Source organism: Typopeltis vanoorti, chromosome 14, assembly GCF_054136105.1.
Source record: "Typopeltis vanoorti isolate ZY-2024b chromosome 14, IOZ_Tvanoo_1.0, whole genome shotgun sequence".
NCBI lineage: Eukaryota > Metazoa > Arthropoda > Arachnida > Uropygi > Thelyphonidae > Typopeltis > Typopeltis vanoorti.
The window spans coordinates 3,818,735-3,840,566 of record NC_143562.1 but is presented as its reverse complement, the minus strand read 5'-3'; the positions used below and the strand labels follow the sequence as shown (position 1 = coordinate 3,840,566).

General features: G+C 33.8%; 1 protein-coding gene across 3 annotated transcripts in view; it reads right to left on the bottom strand.

Moving 5' to 3' along the window:
- Positions 1-21,832, bottom strand: part of Prp5 (pre-mRNA processing factor 5) — a 593,106-nt gene that overhangs the window by 14,252 nt on the left and 557,022 nt on the right. For all 3 annotated transcript variants that reach the window (XM_090403381.1, XM_090403382.1, XM_090403383.1), the window contains exon 20: positions 7,100-7,291. In XM_090403381.1, the coding sequence (XP_090259507.1) occupies positions 7,100-7,291 (192 nt within the window). The remainder of the gene's footprint in view (positions 1-7,099; positions 7,292-21,832) is intronic.

Genomic DNA, 21,832 nt, shown 5'->3' with positions numbered 1-21,832 from the left:
TTATGCAAAACTTTTATACCTCCATACTGGTTGAATATTAATTAGCATTTCTTGTGAGCTATAGTAAAAAATGATGTAATTATTATCCCCTCCCACATAATACTGTAATTATTTAGAATAATACATTGCACTATAATAGTATTAAAATTTTGTTTCAAAAAGTGTGATTTTGCACAACACAACTTTTTTTTCGGTATATATGTATGTATGCTATCTATCTATCTTTCTGATAAAAACTAATAATTCATGGGAGAAACTTACACCCAGCAACACCAACAAAATCTACAGCTCTCTAACACAACAGTCGAATCAAAGCACTTTACTGGAAAATCCTACATCATCCCATCAAACACCATTTCAATGGGACCAACCATATCGCACAAGAGCCATCAAACCTGACGCAGATATTCAGTGGAGAATGTGGCACAACGTACTACCCACTCCAACTACATTACAAAAATTTAACACAGATGTCTCAGATAACTGCCTGTTCTGCTACCAATCAGGAACAGTCCGGCATATCTACTTGGAATGCCCAGTCAACACCCAATTAATCAGTTTGTCTCGGGAAACGGCAGCTCTCACCTGAGGTAGTCTTCATACAGAAGAGGAGTACTTCAATCCTATCCATGTGGAGTCAAATAATCATTCATTCTACAATTACCTCTTCATCACCGCGAAAGCGGTAATATACAACTTCTACCTCAGACATACAAGACCAGGCAGCACAGCAACTTCACAGAGAAAGGCAGCTGACCAACTCCTTGCAGCCTTCAAACAAAAGGTGAGAAGTCGGATCCTACACGAGCACCACCACCACAGGCAAAACAACACCTTAGATCTTTTCCACCAAGACTGGATTCCACAGAATCAACTCCTGGCTGAGCAGGGCGACTGCATCATAGTCCACTTTCCAACATAGAAGTGACATCACTCCCCTCCCCCAGGAAAGAAACACTTTTCGTGCTTAACAGTGTGAATATTAATCAGCTGTCAACCTCATGTAAATAGATGATATTGTCCTATAGTAACTGTTATGTTCTTACATATGCATGTCAGATTTTGTTCTTATAGACCAGGGGTGTTCAATCGGTCGATGGCAGAGCAATTTTTGGTCGATCTCTTGTGTATTCCTCCTTACTTACAAATTTAATTAAAACTGAAAACATAATATTTTATTTATCATTATTTTGTATCATTTTTAATTTGCTTTAAGTGTATTGCTATTGTTTATTAATTTTCATTAAAATTGTCAAATCAGTAATTTTCTTATAAGTCCGGGTAAATGAATTAATTTGGATCAGTGGAAGTCAAACAGCGAGCCGAGTGAATACGATTATAAGCAAAGTGTAAAAACTCGATTGTAGCTTAAATATTCCAAAGAACATTACATCGATTTTTTACTTAGGTTAAGTCCCATGTGAATATTGTAAAAAAATGAACTTTGTTTGTCTCGGTATAGTTTGTATTAGATGTTTTTGTAAATAACTCTTTTGAAGCTAACTGTATATACTGCTTTAATAAGAATATGTTAGAGTGTTAAAAACAAAGGCAACGTTTTTGTTGCCGAAGCTGTACATGGCGACATTAGAAAGATTATTATTGAAACTTGTATGTATGAGAAAGGCTTGCAGGCTCTAAGTGTAAACATCTCCGAAGTCAGTCAGAAAGAGTTCAAACAACTTTCCGATCGCCGGCAACTTACAATCAAAAGAAAGCAGAGGAGAACAAAAGGCGTGCCGAACTTGGAACTTAAGATGAAAGACTCATACTGATTTTTTGGGGGTTGCCAAACTTCATGCGAGGTCTCAGAGGAGGCCTAATAAAAAGGGACTGAAGCAAGCAGAAAGGTCCCAGTTCCAAAACTGCTGTCAGAGAGGAGGCCATCTGGTCCAGAGTCACCTTCAGAGAGACTGCCTGGATCCATGATGCTTGAGAGAGGAGTTTCTGGCTTCCAGAAAGGAGCTTCTCGGTTCGAGACATCGCTAGAGAGAGACTACTACTAGGCTGCAGACAAGGTTTCAAATTGCCGAAAGGAAGAGTATCTATCAATTGCCGGAGAAAAGTTTCTAGGCCAGGTTAATGTCAGACATTCACCAGTGTGTTGCGTTTTCATTACAATTAGATGAATCAAAAGGCTTCACTGATATTACTCAGTTAATGGTATTTATTCGCATGGTATTTCAAGATTATTCAAGTAAAGAAGAACTTTTGAAATTATATCATTATTGGGAAGGACTAGGGGAGAAGACATTTTTCTGGTATTTGATGAATTTGTGAAACAACACAAACTTCCGCTTTTAAAACTTGTGTCTATTACTACTGATGGTGCTTCTGCAATGATAGGTAATAAATCAGGCTTCATTTCATTATGTAAAAACAACGACAAATATCCAGCTTTTTAACGTACCACTGTATTATTCACCAACAAGTACTGTGTAGTAAAAGATTAAACACAAAAGATGTTTTGGATATTACATTTAAGATTGTAAATTCTGTTCGAGTAAAAGCCCTGCAGCGGTGGTTATTTAAATTACAGGCAGATGATGATAGGGAATTTCTGTTGTAAAATAATGTTCGCTGGCTCAGCAGAAGTCAATTTTTAGAAGGATTTTTTCCTGTATTAATTAACGATATAAAAATTTTCTTGATGCAAAAGGAGATATTTATGCACAATTGAGTGATAAAAGATGGTTGTTACACTTATCATTTTTAGTAGATTTCTGTACGAAATTAAGCAATTTAAATTTAGAGTTACAAGGTAGAGATAAAAATTTAATTGACATCTTAAGTTCAATAAAAACTTTCCAACAATACTTACTTTTATTAAAGAAAAATATAAATGACCGCGAATTTAGACATCCCCGTATTTATGAAAATGTTTTGAACAAAATCAAGAAATGCTTCGCTATGATTTAAAAGAATTTATTCGTGAAATAGAATTTGTTGAAGAAATAAATTCCAGATTTAAAGATTTGAATAAAACTGAAATGATTGTGTCTTTTATCAATAATCCATTTCAAGAAAACTTGAACATCACAGAAATTTCAAATAAAATTAGTGGGCTGTTTGATATAAACCAAGCCGAAGTAGAACTTGAGACAGTAAACATTCAGAATAGTTTACATTTAAAATCAATAGACAACGAAGTCATTTGGAAGTATGCACATGAAAAATTCCTAATATTAACTGATATTACACGAAAAATTCTGTCGTGTTTTGGATCGACATAATTGTCAGAATCCGCTTTTTCAAATATGACCATCATAAAAAATCAATTAAGAAACCAAATTACAACTGATCATTTGGATGATTGTCTGCAATTGGCCACTTCTTCATATCAACTTGACTATGAAAATATTGCGAGGTCCAAACAATGCCAAATTTCACATTAACTTTTGTTTTTTTTTAATTAACCAGCATTTCCTGTAACTTGTGAGTTTGTAATCAATCTGTAGTTTTTTCTAACTTTGGTTTTCCGAAAGAGAGAAATAAATATTTTATTCCAATATATTTTTTTTTTTGTTGTATTAAAATAATTAAAAGTGATAAATAAATTTTTAAATACACAAATAAAGTTTTTAGTTGTTTATTTGTGCATAATCAGATATCATGTTGGGGGAACGTGATCTATATAAGAGAGTAGATCGCCGAATAACTTTTTATAGAAAAGTAGCTCGCGTAGTAAAAAAGGTTGAACACCCTTGTTATAGAGTATCGTCAAAATAACTGTTAGTGGCTGTAATAAAAAAAAAAAAAAAAGTAATTCACCTTATAACTGATATTTTGATGTAACATACCTCAACAAGAGTATAAGCATGTAACCTCTCTGCCTGACTGCAGAGAACCAAAAACCGGTTCTGTTGTTATGTTTACACTAAAAGAAATTTAAAAAAAATCTATCTATCTATATAATATGGAAAATGCTTCTAAATATAGCTTGATATTTTCATTGTGGAGTAAAGAAATTCAAATTCCAAGGCTAATTAATAGAAGTCCAGATTGATTCAGCATGGTATTAAATCCTTCCAACTGAATGTGAATTAACCAGTCTTAAAAAAGGATGGCAGGGTTTCTCATCCAGCAAGACATACATACATACTATTCAGACAGGATTTGACACCTTAGAGTCTGAGCTCAACACATTGAGGAAGAGAGCAGAACCAAATCTCATAAAATAAAATCTCACCTTTAAACTTGTTGAGCTAAAGTATATACAGTGGATTCCATTTAATAAGGCCACATCGAGAATAGCATAATTTGGCCCAATTAAGTGGCAGCCACAATTAAACAAAGATGCATGTCAAGAGTTTAAAAAGTGCATGTACATAAGACAAAATACAAGTTTTTTGTTTATTGCATAGCAAAATTACTGAAGTATAAACAAATGACTTTAATTAAAGTAAAATATTTTTCATAAAAATAATTTCATTTATATGTATATGCATGCAGTTAATAACTTTCTAGGAATTGATTGAGCATAGCTTTTTTAAAAAAATCAGCACAGGTATACAGTGCATATATAATATTGCCTTCCTGCATGAAACAGCCGTGATTCAGTAACAGATTTTCTATGTCCTGAATAGTCACTCATTCAAGCTCAGGAGTGTCATTCTCATCACTTTCTTCTGATGTTTTACTTCAATTTCCCCCTCTAAATCTTTGTTTTCATTATAGTACTGAAGACAACTGTCAATGGATGCAAAGGCTTCATAGTTTCTGGTGTGGTTTATGTCTAATGGGAAGTCATTTTCAAAATGATCAGCCATATTTGGCATATCCATGATCAAATGATTATTTAAAATCACACTGAGCAAAGCAGTTTTGAATGGTCTTGCTTATCCCTTGTCAACTATTAACTTTTGTGCTGACCACCTTAGCAATTGTCAAGCACTAATAAACATTTACTTGATTTCTTGTAATTTGTGTCACAACACAATTCTTAAAAAATTTCACATTTTAACTAGGCATTTTTTTGGCATGGTACTGATCTGGAAAGCTCTCCATTCTAATCGTTTAAAGTATCAAGGTCTGGCCCTTTTCCCAATACCTAACAGCTTAGCTTTAATTTACTAATTCTTGATATTATATGAGTCATTGCATTCTTTGAACCAAACAGCGCAGCATGCTTATAACAGGGAACTAACCATAGCGGCATGATAAAATAGCCTCCTTTCACCAGCACTAAAACTAAATTTTTGAAGCAAGATTACGTACTTTTTTTTTTTAACACTCCAAGTAGTTGAATTTACTGGATGGCCCAATTAAACAGCATTGTGTCCCAAATAAATGAAGCAAATTCTTGTTATATTTTCATTTTGTTTTTGTTTGTCTAGACTTGTTCCAATAAAATGGCTGATCTGATTAACTGGTGAACCAATCAAGCAGAATCTACTGTATAAATATTTTGTCTCCCATGCCTATTACACATTAGGCATAATAATATTTCCCAAATAAGCTACATGGTTAGGAATTCAATAATGCATAACAATGGAGATGGTTTCAAATATTTAAACATATCAGTTCTCATCATGATCATCATCTTCAAATTCCTGATATGTACCCTCAAGGAGTTCACAGCTCTCTTGAATATTTATGAACTAAAAACACCATCATTCATTATCTTTTCCTTCTCATCACTGATATGTTTTGCAAATCCTTTCTTAATATAGTGGCAGTTCTAGTTTATTTGTAGATCATTATAAATTCTAAGTATTAAAATCTCATCTATAATACATCATACAGAAAATATATTTCCTTCATTTTCAATTAGATTTTTTCAAGTTGCAATTGGAAATATGAGATAAATTATTATTATTATGATTCAGGTCTCCACAGAGTCAAGACTCATCATGGGAGGTCCATCCTAGAAAACACAAAGTCTATCATACTGCTCCTTGAACCCATTGACCATTTGTGCTCTTACTACTCTATCAGGCAATGCATTCTATGGTTCAACCACCCTCCATGCAATGAAACCACTCCTCACTCTTTTGCTCACAGCTTACTTTTGTAACTCCCAGGGATGGTCCCTAGTACTCGTTTCTTCTCCGCTGTTCCACCAAAAGTATGAACCTCCCAGTGTCAACCCTGTAATTACCTCTCAACAGTTTTAAAAGTCTCAATCATATCACTTCTCCTTCCATCTACCAAACTCTGCAGCCCACATTCTCTCACCCTATCCTATTAACTAACATTGTACAGTCCTGATATCATCTTTGTTATCCACCTCTGCACTGTTTCCATGGTTAATTTATCCACTTCAAATCCTGGGGGACCAAATTTGAGAACAATAGTCTAAGTGTGGTCTGATCAGAGCTGTATACAATGGAATGACAACTCTTATCTCTGCAGTTTTCTTATCCCAGTATTGCAGCAATCCTCTGAGTTACCTTCACCACCTTTGCAATATGTTCCCTGAATTCAGGTTTCTATCAATCATTACCCTCAGATCTCTTACCTCCCCTACTTCCTCCAGAACAGTCACTCCAGCAAGGTGCAGCCTCCCATTGATGTATCCCAAACTTCAAGACTCTACATTTAGCTGCATTAAACTGACACCATCATTCATTTGCCCATATGTCCAGTTTATTCAAATCCTCTTGCAGGGCTACCATATCTGGACTATTACTGATAACCATTCCCAGCTTCACATCATCTACAAACAACTGAATATCTCCCCTGAAATCCATTGACAATGTTAAACAATACAGGTCCCAGTACTGAGCCCTGTGGGAACCCACTTGTAATCTTCTGCCTCCTTGATATTGCTTTCCCATACACAACTCTGATACCTATTAGATATCTAATCTTTAATCCAGTTCACTAACCTGATATGTAAACCATGTGCTGCAACTTAAATATCAGCTTATCATCATGTGTTACCCTGACAAAAATGCTATTGTATAATCTAAAAAAAATGACAGAATAAGCCTTTCGTTCATTAACTGCTCGTTACTTTATTATAAAAGGCAATGTAGACATACTAATTATGGACACTGATTAGAAAATTAATTAAAATTTATTCCACAGTTACACATGATATCTCAGGCCGCAATGTCATATCTAAACAAACCAGTATATAGTATGATATTCTTACCATTTTAATAAGTTCTTCCTTAATAAGCCTAATAAATTCAGCCTTGGCCTTCGCTACAGCAAATTCACTTGTACTTTCAATAGCAAGATATAATTTTCTGTCTCCTTCTTTTGGCTCTTTCCCTGTTGGATAATATGTTCCCCGAACTGTGATTCCTGCTTCAGAGTATTCGCTGATTTGAGCTAAAGCCTCCTAAAGATGAGTATAATGAAATAAAAATAATAAGCATGAATTATATATAAAAGCTGTCTCCAAACAATTATAGAAGCTTATAACTCTTTTGTTTCTAACTTGTTTTCAATTTATGATAAAGAGTCATGGAGTGTAAGGATAATATTTCATTAGTTTACAAATGAAATATGTTATTCATTAAAAAAAAAAATATTTACAGTTATTAAGAATTAAAATTTCTCAGACTTTCACAAAAGGGAAAGATAATCATTATGATTTAAGTTGAGATGATGCACCTTCTGTGAATCAAGCATATTTTAGAACAAAAAATCGTGTGTGTGCTGTGCTGACTCCATGCTGAGTGAGACCTGACTTATTACATTTTCAGTAATAGATATGATATTGACATTCTTTAAGTCCCTTCTCTATTGAATGGTTACTTTGTTCAAAATATCATACAACAGACAACATTTGCACAGGAGTTAGAATATGCCTGGTAAAGACAACAGTAGAATTTATTTTCCAGTGGAAGGAAATTGAACAGTCTATTTATAAGAAAAAAAAAAGCTGCAAATTGATATATTTTTGGAATTAGAGAGAGAGAGAGAGAGGTTGGAAGATTTCAGAAGTGAAAAGGATATGGCCCTGGTTATCTGTAATACATGGGATCATGTTTTGAGTGTTAAAACTCACACATACATGACATTTAATAGGGGAGCTTGTTATAATGATGAAAGAGAAGAATTTTTTTTTCCAAAAATCTACTTTCACTAGTAGATATCTTCAGTTTAACTCAGATCATCATTCATTCCAAACACTTTCATCAATAAGACATTATATAAGAGATCTTGCATTGTTTGATCTTTTGTTTCAGTACCATCATTAATTACCTCAAGGGGTGTACAGAATATTATGACAATCTATATGATTAAGTTTACATTATTGCTGATCTCCCATCAACAATTTTCCTCCAAATTAGTCTATCACTTGTTAGAACTCCAACATTGCCATTTTCTATAGCAATTTTTCAAAGTGATTGCTAGATACATTAAGGATATCTTTTCCACGTCACCTTTATCATCTCTAATTCCTTTTACAGCGCTCTTTCCTCAATTTTTGAGCTTCAACAACTTCCAGAATATCTTGCCACCTTCTTGATATTTATTTTTGATGTTCTTACCAGTGGCAGCTTGTACATAAGCACTGTGACACTGCAGCACCCCCAAGGAAAAAATTAAATTGTTTGTTTGTTTTTATAAATAATAACAATGCTTACAACATTATATAAATGCAATACAACATGTTAAAGGATACAGCTTATGTTTCGACATTAACTGAATAGTTAATAATTTGAATTGCTCGATTAACGCTTTAGATTAAGAAACAAATGCACTGTGATCTAACGCAGTGCCAGAATTATCACGTTAGGCCAATTGCAGTTAGCCTCGCCGATATTCGTTTGTAATTCTCATTGCACGTTACAAGTGATTCCGATACTGCTCGTTTGGGCAGTGTATCGTATGCTTGCGCGCGTTATTTCTGTGAGATATGAAACTTTTATTATTGGTGTTTGTTCGTGGTGAGGGTGAAATATTTTTAATAAAGCAATTTTTAATATGTACATTTATTTATTAATAAAAATAAATTGGTTACTGATTAGGAAAAAAAAAATTTTTTTTTGTATATGCAGCATCCCCACGTAAAATCTTCACCGGCTGCCACTGGTTCTTACCAAAGTCTTCCCATGACTTTTCTTTAGCTAGTTTTACACAGTGTTTAGCTTTCTTATATTTGTCTCTGTATTCTCTAAGAGCACAAGCAGACTTATTTGCCAGGAACTTATGATATGCTTTTTTCTTATCCTTCACTGGCTCATTAACTTCCTGTGTCCACCATGCTTCACCACATGCCTCTCTGGCTGAATCAAACAGTCTTTTCTTCAGAGACTGCAACTAAATCTCCAAGGTTTGGTTCCTATTCTCAGACTATTTCATTTTTTCTTGAATAATGTTTCTGAATTTTAATCTACAGTTCACATCTGAGAGCTGCTCAACTTTCATTCTCCTTAAAACTTTCTTACATGTTATTCTTTTCAACATGAAATTCAATTTTATCTTGCTCAAGACTAAATGGTGATCACTTCCAATTTCAAATCCTCTGTACGCTCTAGTGTCCTACACCAGTGAGAAAACATCCCTATCAACAATAACATAGTCATTGCGACTTTTGTTATTCCTTGCCTCTTCTCTCCATGTGAATTTGCACACATTTTAATGTTGGAACATTATGTTAATAATAACCAATCCGTGTCCTGAGTAGAAATCCAAGACGTATTTGCCATTAATATCTAATCATGCTGAAGTAAATGACTTTACATTTACTCACATTGAACTGACACCCATTTTTCCATGCTCACAATTCCAGCCTATTCAAATCATTCTGCAAGTACTGCACATTAGAAGCATTCCTGATTACCTTGCCTATCTTTACATCATCAGCAAATAGCTGTATGTCGCTTGTCAAATCCTTCCCAATATCATTAATATACAGTTTGAATAACACTGGACCAAGCACTGATTCTTGTGGTACACCACTTGTTATTTTTATTTATTTATTATTATTATTATTTTTTTAAATCTTTGTATTGGTTATGGGTAGTACTACCCTTACATCACATCCAGATATCTCGTCCAGACTTGATATAGGCCTTTACAAGTGTTTTACCCTATGCCTGTTCTAGTTATCATTGTAGTCATTCTCCAGTGACAATGCTATGCCACCAGTGTGTCCTGTAAAGCCTCTCAAGGAAAGAACTTTTATATCCTTCTGCATAAGCCCAAGTTTTTTTAAGTCCGTATAGCTATCTGGACTCCATACGCCATGGTGGTGGCGCTAGTAAACCTCGGAGTTGCCCCATGCTTCTCCTGTATCTTACTAACTAGATCTTGGTTATTCTTATAATAGTTTACCTTATTATTATGGCTATAGACTAGTGGGCACCCTGTTCCCACCACCTGTGCATCAACTACCCAAATGTCACCATCTCTTTTAATCACTAAGTCTGGCTTACTAAAACTCATGGAGGTCCTATAATGTGGTTCCACAGCAGTCTCTCAACCTTTGTTCTTAAAGTGGTTATTCAGAATGGAGAGCACGGTGTCATGTCTCTGCATGCGGGTGCAGAAGCAACACTGGGCTATATGAGACAATGTTTCACTGTAGTGGCAGCCAGCCCTAAAGTTTGAGTCGTCACTAACCCCATAGAGCTATGCGGGATCGAGTGGGCAGGGCATTGATCATAACTTTTAAACCTTGCAGACTCAGATCCCCCCATATATTACTTCTTGATATCTATCATTCAGCCATCCTCTTATCCATGCTAATATTGTATAACCCAAACCCGTTTTCTCCAATTTTTGCAAAAGTCTACCATGCTGTATTCAAAACCCTTAGCAAAATCCAAAAGTATCATGGTGTATCCATTCCCCGTATAAAAGTCTTACAGTGGCTGCACTGCATAGTTTAGAAGGCCTGGAGAGAGGGACAAATTCCAGATGATTGGAGTAGAGCTCTCTCATGGTACTGATATATAAAAATGGAAATAAAACTGAATGTGAGAATTACAGATGATATTTCTCTACTGAGTGTTCCTGGTATGATTTACGCAAGTATACTTGAGAAACAGTTGAGAAGGATTGTGGAAGAAAAGCTTGGTGATGAACAAGCTGGATTCAAGCCAAATAGAGGATGTCAGGATCAGATTTTCACTTTACGACAGATAGTTGAGAAATCACGGGAATATAATAAAGATCTGTATTTAAGTTTTGTAGGTCAGGAAAAGGCATATAACAAGGTACCAAGAGAGAAGCTATTCAAAACACTACAGTTATATGGTGTCAAATGGGCATTATATCAAGCAATACTTAGTCTTTATTTGAGTTGTAAGTCAGCAGTTAGAATTGAAGAAAGTACAGGAAGATGGTTTAATGTTAAATCTGGTGTCAGACAAAGATGTACATTATTCCCTCTGTTATTCATTATCTATATGGATCACATTATGAAGGAAAGTGGTGTTAACCTGATATCAAAATTCGATGTGTTAATCTCAGCTCTTTGCTTCATGTGGACGATGTTATACTTCTAAATAAATCTGTGAGAAGTCTGCAAGATTCCCTGACTAAATTGAATAACTGATGTTGTAGATATGGTATGAAGGTCAGCAATAACAAGACAAAGACAATGAAAATAGCAACTGCATTGTGAATGGAGAACTTACAGAAAAAGCAAAATTTCATCTACTGAGGCACGAATTTTAGTGAAGATGGCAAATTCTAAATTAGCTGTATACAAGACATTGTTCAAACCAATTTTAACTTATGGATCTGAGAGCTGGGTCAGAAGTAAAATACTTGACCAAAGACTCATCATCATCATCATCAAATTCCTGCCATGTACCCTCAAGGGGTGTACAGGATATGACAGTACTACATGAAAAAATTACATCATTACTAACTTCCTATCTACAATTTTCCTCCAAATCAGTCTATTACTTGTCAAGACTCCAACATTATCAGATCTTATATTTCTATCATCTAAGGCACTTTGTACTGTATCAATCCACCTATATCTTGGTCTTCCTCTGGGTCGTTTTCCTGCCAACCTGGCAGAGAACACTTGTTTTGCTAATCTTTCCTCTCCCATTCTATTTAAGTGACCATACCATCTGAGATTAGCTCTGCTAACGCATTCCTGGATGCTGACAATGTCAAGTTCTTTCCTAATATCCTCATTTTTAATATGATATTGCCATTGATGCCATCTGTTCACGCCTCTAATCTTTCTCAGGACTCTCATATCTGCGGTCTCTAGTCTTTGGTCAAGTGTTTTACTTCTGACCCAGCTCTCTGATCCATAAGTTAAAATTGGTTTGAACACAGTCTTGTATACAGCTAATTTAGTGTTCCGACTAATTTCTTTCTTATTCCATATGAATTTATTCAATTGACTTCCCACCATACCAGCTTTGCTGATTCTGTTGTCTATTTCTATATTTAGTTTACCGTCTTCAGTAAAAATTGTGCCTAAGTAGCTGAAATGTTTTACTTGTTCCACAGGTTCTCCATTCGCAACACAGTTGACATTTTCAATGATTCTGCCTATTTTCATTGTCTTTGTCTTTTTATTGCTGACCTTCATACCATATCTATTACAACAGCTATTCAATTTAGTCAGAGAATCTTGCAGACTTGTAGCGGATTTATTTAGAAGTATAACATCATCTGCATAAAGCAAATAGCTGACATTAACATCTCCAATTTTGATATCAGGTTTAATACCACATTCCTTCATAATGTGATCCATATAGATAATGAATAACAGAGGGGATAATGTACATCCTTGTCTCACACCAGATTTAACATTAAACCATCTTCCTGTACTTCCTTCAATTCTAACTGCTGACTCACAACTCAAATAAAGACTAAGTATTGCTTTATATAATGCCCCATTGACACCATATAACTGCAGCGTATTGAATAGCTTCTCTCTTGGCACCTTGTCATATGCCTTTTCCAAATCGACAAAACTTAAATACAGATCTTTGTTATATTCCCATGCTTTCTCGACTATTTGTCGTAAAGTGAAGATCTGATCCTGACAGCCTCTATTTGGCCTGAATCCAGCTTGTTCTTCACCAAGCTTTTCTTCCACAATTCTTCTCAACCGTTTCTCAAGTATACTTGCATAGATCTTGCCAGGAACACTCAGTAGGGAAATACCTCTGTAATTCTCACATTCAGTTTTATTTCCCTTTTTATATATGGGTACTATGAGAGCTCTACTCCAATCATCGGGAATTCGTCCCTCTGTCCAGGCTTTCTGAACTATGCAGTGCAGCCACTGTAAGACTCTTATACCACCATACTTCAGCATTTCTGGTCGAATATCATCTACTCCTGCTGCCTTTCCACATTTCAAGCCTTTGATGGCTTTTTCTACTTCAAGTATGGATATGTATTCCTGAATGCATGCCTGGTCAGTGTTTTTTATCACTGTGCTGTCATCACTGCTTGTTTCATTTAGCAGTTTTTCAAAGTAATTACTCCATACTTCAAGGATATCTTTTTCTCCTGTTTTCATTTCACCTTTATCATCTCTAATTCCTTTTACAGCACTCTTTCCTCCATTCCTAAGCTTCTTCAACAACCTCCAGAATATTTTGCCACCTTCTTGATATTTATTTTCTATATTCTTGCCAAAGTCCTCCCATGACTTTTGTTTAGCTAGTTTTACACACTGTTTAGCTTTCTTACATTTGTCTCTGTATTCTGTAAGAGTAAAAGCTGACTTATTTGCCAGGAACTTTTGATATGCTTTCTTCTTTTCCTTCACTGCCTATTTAACTTCCTGTGTCCACCAGGGAGTTCTGATTTTTTTATCCTTGCACACAACCTCACCAATGTTTCCTTCAGAGTTTGCCACTGAATCTCCAAGGTTTGATTCCTGTTCTCAAACTCTTTCATTTTCTTTTCAATAATATTTCTGTATTTTAGTCTACAGTTCACATCTGAGAGCTGCTCAACTTTTATTCGCTTTAAAACTTTCTTACATGTTATTCTTTTCAATATGAAATTCAATTTTATCCTGCTCAAGACTAAATAGTGATCACTTCCAATTTCAAATCCTCTGTACACTCTGGTGTCCTGCACCAGGGAGAAAACATCACTATCAACAATAACATAGTCAATGAGACTTTTCTTATTCCTAGCCTCTTCTCTCCATGTGAATTTGTGCACATTTTTATGTTGGAACATGGTGTTAGTAATAACCAGTCCATGTCCTGAGCAGAAATCCAACAGATATTTGCCATTATTATTAGCTTTGCTCTTTTCTCCAAATTTTCCCAAAATATTTTTGTATGTCTCACAATCATTTCCTACTCTACTATTTAGATCCCCAACAAGGACCAACTTTTCCTTTTTCATTGTGTCAGTTGCTTTTTCTAAAGCCTCAAAAAATTCCTCCACTTCTACCTTAGTAGAACCTTCTGTGGGACCATAGGCACAAATAAGTCTCATTGTCCAGTTCCCCATTCTCATATTTGCCCACATTACTCTACTTGAGACTGACTGCCATTCAAGAAGATTAGCCTCTTATTTTGTGTTGAATACTATGGCTACTCCTTCTTTTCCTTGATTGTCATTGCCTGAATATAACATTTTGTATTTATTGCTCAGAAAGATCTCACCAGTTTTGGTCTTTTTTGTTTCAGTCACCCCTATTATGTCGATCTGGTACTTATCTAATTCCTCAGCTAGCTCCATTTCTTTGCCATTCAGGCTTCTTACGTTGATAGTACCGATCTTTAACTCTGGTGATGTTGAGTTGGGGTTTGTTTTCAGATTTGTTCCAGTAGCTGACTTTCGCTGTTCTCCCTGGTTCCCTGGCGAAAACAACGGGGGCCTTGTTTAACCGGGCGACGCCCCAGCCGGCATGAAATTTTGTCATGTTGTGCCATCATTTTTTATTTTGGTTTAACCAATAAGAATACAATTTGGTCGGCTAAATCCCAAATTGCCAGCCCATCCTCGTTCGTTCAGTATCAAAGTAGATACCCAACAGGGTGCACCACGAGAAGGTGAGGATTGGACATTAGGTCAGAAGCCCTGGTCGGTTCTCCGCATTCCTTTAAAGGCTATGTGGAGGTCTCCTCTCAGTTATACAGCTTTGACCCTTAAGCACCCCTGACCAAAGACTAGAGACTGCAAATATGAGGGACCTGAGAAAGATTAGGGGCATTAACAGATGGCATCAATGGCAATATCATATTAAAAACGAGGATATTATGAAAGAACTTGACATTGTCAGCATCCAAGAATGCGTTAGCAGTGCTAATCTCAGGTAGTATGGTCACTTAAACAGAATGGAGAGGAAAGGTTAGCAAAACAGGTGTTCTCTGCCAGGTAAAAGTCCCAGAGGAAGACCAAGATATAGGTGGATTGACATGGTGAAAAGTTCCTTGTAAGACAGAAATATAAGATCTGATAATGTGAAGTCATGAGAGGTAACAGACTGATTTGGAGGAAAATTGTACATACGAAGTTAGTAATGATGTAAATTTTTCATGTAGTACTGCACACCCCTTGAGGGTACATGGCAGGAATTTGATGATGATATAAACTTTTGTTTTCTTACTTTGCAAAATGCCATTATATGGATTGTCATGGTTTAGTTTTAGAAAAACAAGGACCACTTTATCTGTTTTTATGAGTAACAAAACATGTAATGTTAAATCACATTACATGTTTTCAATTGCAAGAATTTTTTTAATATCAAAAATTTATATACAATGATATTTCAGTAGGAATACAGTGACCTTTGCCTTTCGCTTAAAATTGAAACAGGTTAATTTATTTAAATTTTGTTTTATATTTTGTAGGATATACATTCCTATAATATTCAGTATTTATCCATTGCAGATATGGCAAAAATATATGAAAGTAACCTATACAGACTGGTTAAAAATTTATGCACATTTAGAAGATTTCTAATTGCATTCCTCCCCTCCCACTTTGCTCTTGGAACTACTCTAAAAAATTAGAGTAGTTATTATAAATAACTACTCTAATTTTTTACTGGTTTGTAAGTCTGTGAAGAAAGTATTCAAAATCTATTACTTCACTTTATCATTCTGAGAATAGAAATAAGGCAATAATATTGCTGTATCTGTTGAAGGAGATACTTCTAATTCCATATTATTTCCTTGTAATCTACAATCAACTGTTTAGCTGTCTGGTAAAATTATTCCAAGTTTTACAAATAATTTCATGTTATATTCACTACATAAAAATTGTTTTATCTGAAAGTTCAGTAGCGTTCCCCCACCTCTTAAATACATTTCAATTACTACTACTTTTGCTGGTTGCCATTTCTGAAATAATCTATGTTTTAGAAATACTACACAGACTATATTGTTCCCCTTTGAGATTGCAGGAAATCTCTTCCTCATGAAAAATGGGTAATTCTGTCAACAGAAAATAGTTCCTTCTTAGAATACAATTAAAATATTGTTTAGAGATAAAATTATGAGCATGTTTAGTCATTTTTAAATTAAACATAATGATTAAAAAATTAGTACTACTTTAAAAAAACACAAAAATAGATAAATAAACTGGCTTGTTTTGACCAATCGCATCGCTCTAAGGTCACACCACGATGTTCAAAATCAGAACAAACATGTTGGATGAGACAGGCGTTTCAAATGTGACTACAGATTTTTTTTTATTGGAAATTCTCATGGGAAAAGACTGATGAGTTGAGTCAGTAAATTTTGATGGACATTTACACAGTCACGAGGTTCACACTCCAATAAGACCATCTTCATTGTGAAAGTTCATAAAATGAGGTTATGTGCTGAAGACAACACCCAAAAAGCAGGCATGATGGAGACTTGAACTTGGCCAATCCAGAGTGAAGCACAATGCCAATATTTGACAACTTCATTCGGCGTGCCATTTGCTGAAAGATTCATGCATTTTTCTTCAGGAATGAGCAGCCCACACATTGAACAAGATGACTGTTAAAGTCAACAGTGATCCTGATCTGTCACAAATATCAAGAACGACGCTTTATCGAATGATTGGCTTTCATAGAATGAGAGGATGTAATTGCTTGGTGACATCGATACCTTTGAGTTAATTAACAACACCAACAAGCTGGGAGGAGTATAATTTTTCTGGATGAAACATGGGTTAATTTCGGTTACACTACTAGCAAATCATGATATGACACAACTGTTAAGAGTACATGGGAGAGTTATCTTTAAATCTGGAGTCACTTTAAGATTGCTCCTGCTCAAATAAGAGAGCGGACAGCAATCTTAAAGTGGAACAGAGCACAGAATCTTCTCAAACATGAGGAAAAGGCTAAACATTCAGAATATTCTCACTGCTATTGAGAAAGAAAAAAAGAACATCTCTTTCTAGAAGTCATACTCAAGAGTCTCTAGTAGTAGCCTGGTGTGAGACCACTTCTCCACTTACTGGACACCTGAAGTGGCTTGAAAAAGTTCCATGTTTAATCTGAAGAGCAGAGTTTCTGGACTATGTAAAATTAAAAAAGTTACAAAAAATATATAAAATTGATAAAAAAGGAAAAAAAAATCCTTAGCCTACCCATGGTACAAATGTACTGTAGGTTTACTAATAACCTTTTGTGGGCAGGAAAAACAAAAATGTTAGTAATGCTTCATTTTGTTTTCAATTATTTGATTGATTAGCAGACATTCTAACATTTCTTTTATGGGCTGATACAATATCACAGTTTCCATTTTATTACTGAAAAATTATAAATCATTTGATACAATTATCTTGAAAGCCTTGAAAAAAGGAAGGATTTGAAATTGTTTTATATATATATATATATATATATATATATATATATATATATATATATATATAAAGTGTGTGTGTGTTACACAGGCATTCAACTTTTTTATGGAGCTGGTTACCCACATATTCATACATTTTTAATGTAAAACACTAAAAATGTATCTAAACTACAAAAGTAAATGTATTTTTCATATGTACAAGAAGTGATATAAAAAGAAGCGATTTCTTCTTTATACAGCGGTATCTCGCTAATCCGAACCCTCCAGTAATCTGAACTGCGGTTTGAAGAAAAAAAGTTTTATTTATTACGTATTATTATTTTGCGTACTATTATTTTTATTTAATAATTATTATTTTAACTATTAATATTTATTTTATTATTAGTAGTACAATATTTTTTTTCATACTGTTGATTGCACGGTTATACTGGAGGCCTATTTTGATGTATTGTGTTTCACGTTTGCTTTTTTATACTGTACAGTATGTACTGTATTGTCGGCATGAATCACAAACATACACAAAAAGAGGAAATTCAAAACATGCATAATTTGATTAAAAATATAAATCCATATGTTGAAATTTCACAAACAGTTGTTATGGAATGGATTACAGGTAAAACTGAAAGTGAATTCGAAATCGAATCAGATGCTGAAATTATAAATATGACACTACAGAATGAATTAGAAGACGATGAAGAACTCCAAGAAAAAAAAGTAAAACATGAAGAGGTAGCTGAGTTTTAATATGTGTATAGAATGTTCTAAGCAGAATGATATGCCATTCCACAAAATTTTATTGCTAATGCAGCTCTGAGAAGAAGCATTCGAAAAAAGTTTAGCTTCCAAGAAGCAAAAGAAAATCAGTGACATTTTTTACCAAGAAAAACTTTTTTTTTTGTGTTGTGTACAAAAAAGTGATATTTTTTATGCAAATTAAGTTATGTACTGAACTATGCAGTTTTATTAAATCAGAATCATCAACAATACAGGTACATACAAATTAAATTTTTTACTAAAATAAACTTGTGTACTGTATTATTTTTTGTTTTACATTACAGTACAGTAGCTTTTTTTCTATCAGCTGCTTCATTTATTTATAGAATTAAATTGATGTACCATTAGAATCTGATTATTTTTGTCTCAAATGCTAGTTATTGTTGTCTCTTGGGGAAAAATTCGTTAATCTGAACTTTTCTCTAATCCGAACGGGCACGGTTTTTATTAGTTCGATTAGCGAGATACCAGTACTCCAAAATACCAAATAATAACAATAAGAAAAATATGTATTATTTTCTTTTTCATTGGAGGACCATTTCAGAACAAAACATTATTTATAATGTTTTTTTTTTCTTTCTTTGTTTTTTCAAAAGAAAGTACACAAGATTAATTTTGTGCTATTTTTGCTAAATGAACATTGGAAATAATTATAAGAATGCCATTAATAACTGATATTGCTTTAGTTGCATGATACACAGAGAACTTAGCAAATACAGGATTTGTTTTATAACTGTTTATTTCAATTTGTAATGCACAAATTTTTTAAATGGAGGGAGGGGGTGCAGCCTTAGCTGCAAATACTACAGATAACATACGTTATTATAAATGCCATGATTTGTTTTCAGCAAATCAAAATCGCATAAGTGCAGAAACTAAGCATTCTGTGAACTCATTTATAAATAAAGAAACATTAATTTAGAAAGAGGAAATGTTTTAATAAATACCTTTGTGATTATTTTACGAAATAATTGTTTTATGAAAGTAGTTCAATAAAGATTTTGGTGAAAAAAAAAAACCAATAAGAATAAATAAATAAATTGATTATGGCATTTCTTTTTCTAGTCCAGGTTGATACACTATGTGTCAACCTGGATTTATGTGCAATGAAATGACAAAAACAATGAAAATAGGCAGAAACATTGAAAACATCAACTATATCCTGAATGGTGAACCTATAGAACAAATAAAATATTTCAACTATTTAGGAACAATTTTTAGTGAAGATGGTATATTAAATATGGAACTAGATAACAGAATTAGTAAAGCTGGTATGGTAGGAAGTCAGCTGAATAAATTTATATGGAATAAGAAAGAAATTAGTCAAAACACTAAATCAGTTGTATACAAGACAGTGTTTAAACCAATTTTAATTTACAGATCTGAGAGCTGGGCTAGAAATAAAACACTTGATCAAAGATTGGAGACCTCTGATGTGAGAGTTTTGAGAAAGATTAGTCGAGTCACAGATGGCATCAATGGCAGTATTATATTTAAAAGGAGGATATTAGGAAAGAACTTGCCATTGCCAGCATTCAAGAATGTGTTAGTAGAGCTAATCTCAGGTGGTATGGTCAGTCACTTAAACAGAATGGAAGAGGAAAGATTAAGAAAACAAGTGTTCTTTGGCAGGAAAAAGATCCAGAGGAAGACCAAGATATAGATGGATTGATACAGTAAAAAGTGCCTTAAAAGACAGAAATATAAGATCTGAAAATATTGGAATCTTGACAGATGACAAATTAAATTGGAGAAAACTGTTAATCGAAAGTTAGTAATGATGTAACTTTTTAATGTAGTACTATCATAATTATCTTGTACACCCTGAGGACAGATATCAGGGATTTAGTGATATTGATGGTGTGTTTTCCATCAGATTAAAAAAAAAAATAATAAATGGAAGCGTCTCTTATTTTTTCCCACCATTAATAACAAACTATAATTATATGATAAAAAGACTAGAAATATAAAAATACATCGTATGCATTTAATCTATAACTATTTAAAATTACTATCGCACTACATCTATGGTAAAGAACTACATATTTTGTGCTGCTTAGTAGCAGTGGTTTATAATGAAACAGTTATTTTATGAAATAATTGTTTGATGAAAGTAATTTTGTTTTCAAAAATATTTATTGAAGATAAAGGCTGAATGTTCATGTAACAATTATTAGGCAACATTACAAAAGTTTTTATTTTGTCCTACCATTATATAAACTATAATTATATGACCAGAAATATAAAAATATATTGCAAGTGTTTTTTTTTTAGTCTATATCTCTGTTTTTAAAATTACAGCCACATTGCATATACTGTAAGAAACTATGTTTCATGCTGCTTAACAGCACTGGCTCTGAGATGAATTAATCCATTTAAGTGTTCTCATTCCTTGTTTCTCAAACTTCAGATATCCACATACCCCTTTCTTAAATTTTCATTATTACCATGTATCCCCTAATTAATTAATTAAAAATTAATTTAAAATATTAATTAAAATTAAATATCTATTTTATTTGAATTTATATGTTCGTGTAAACAAAAAATATGATTTATTTTTAAATTTTGGTTCTCTAGAGATGTTAGATGACACATTCAACAATTTCATTTGATCCAGATGCAATATCAACATTTTCTTGTTCCTTACAGCTACTTTTATTTGCTATATTGCTCTATTTTGGGAGCTTTATAAATCCAATCTTTAACCAATGATCCATACGTAAGAATTTGAAAGCTAAAAAAAAAAAGTGTATTTCCTTGAATATAACCCTAACTTTTTTCCCAAAATTAAAGCTAAAAAATCGTGTTGCGAGATACATGCGGGAATTTTCAGAAACTAAAGTTTTCAGAAAAAAAGCTGAAAATGGTGAGACTTACCAAGAAGCTCCTACTCGCTATCACTACTTTTGGCATCGAGAACAGTTTCTTTGTGTGCATCGTCAAAGTCATCTACCCAAATAGCGTCATCTTCTTTCCCATTATTTCAAGCAAAAATTACCAGTAATTTACAAGACTTGAGATAAGTAGAGCAGTGAACAACTGCATATGATTGGTGCGGTATTAACAAAAGATCGCACGAACCAAAGACAAATTAGCATTTCAACAGTTGAGTTGAAATGTTAATTCCCTTCAACCGAATTCCATAATATCTGAAACACATTCAGTATATATTTCTTACTTTTAACACGCTAACGACGGGGGGGTCAAGCAAAACCACATGTTCCATTGGTAACATATGGTTTTGCTTGGTCTATACAGTTAGTTTCTGTTGGAAAGGGGATGTGATTCATTAGTTAGTGCCGTTTTATCTCGGTTGTCTCTAATTGCACTGTTTATTGAAAAATATAATTACTCCTTTAATTATGCATAGTCGAAAATTGCCACGTACCCCATAATGACCT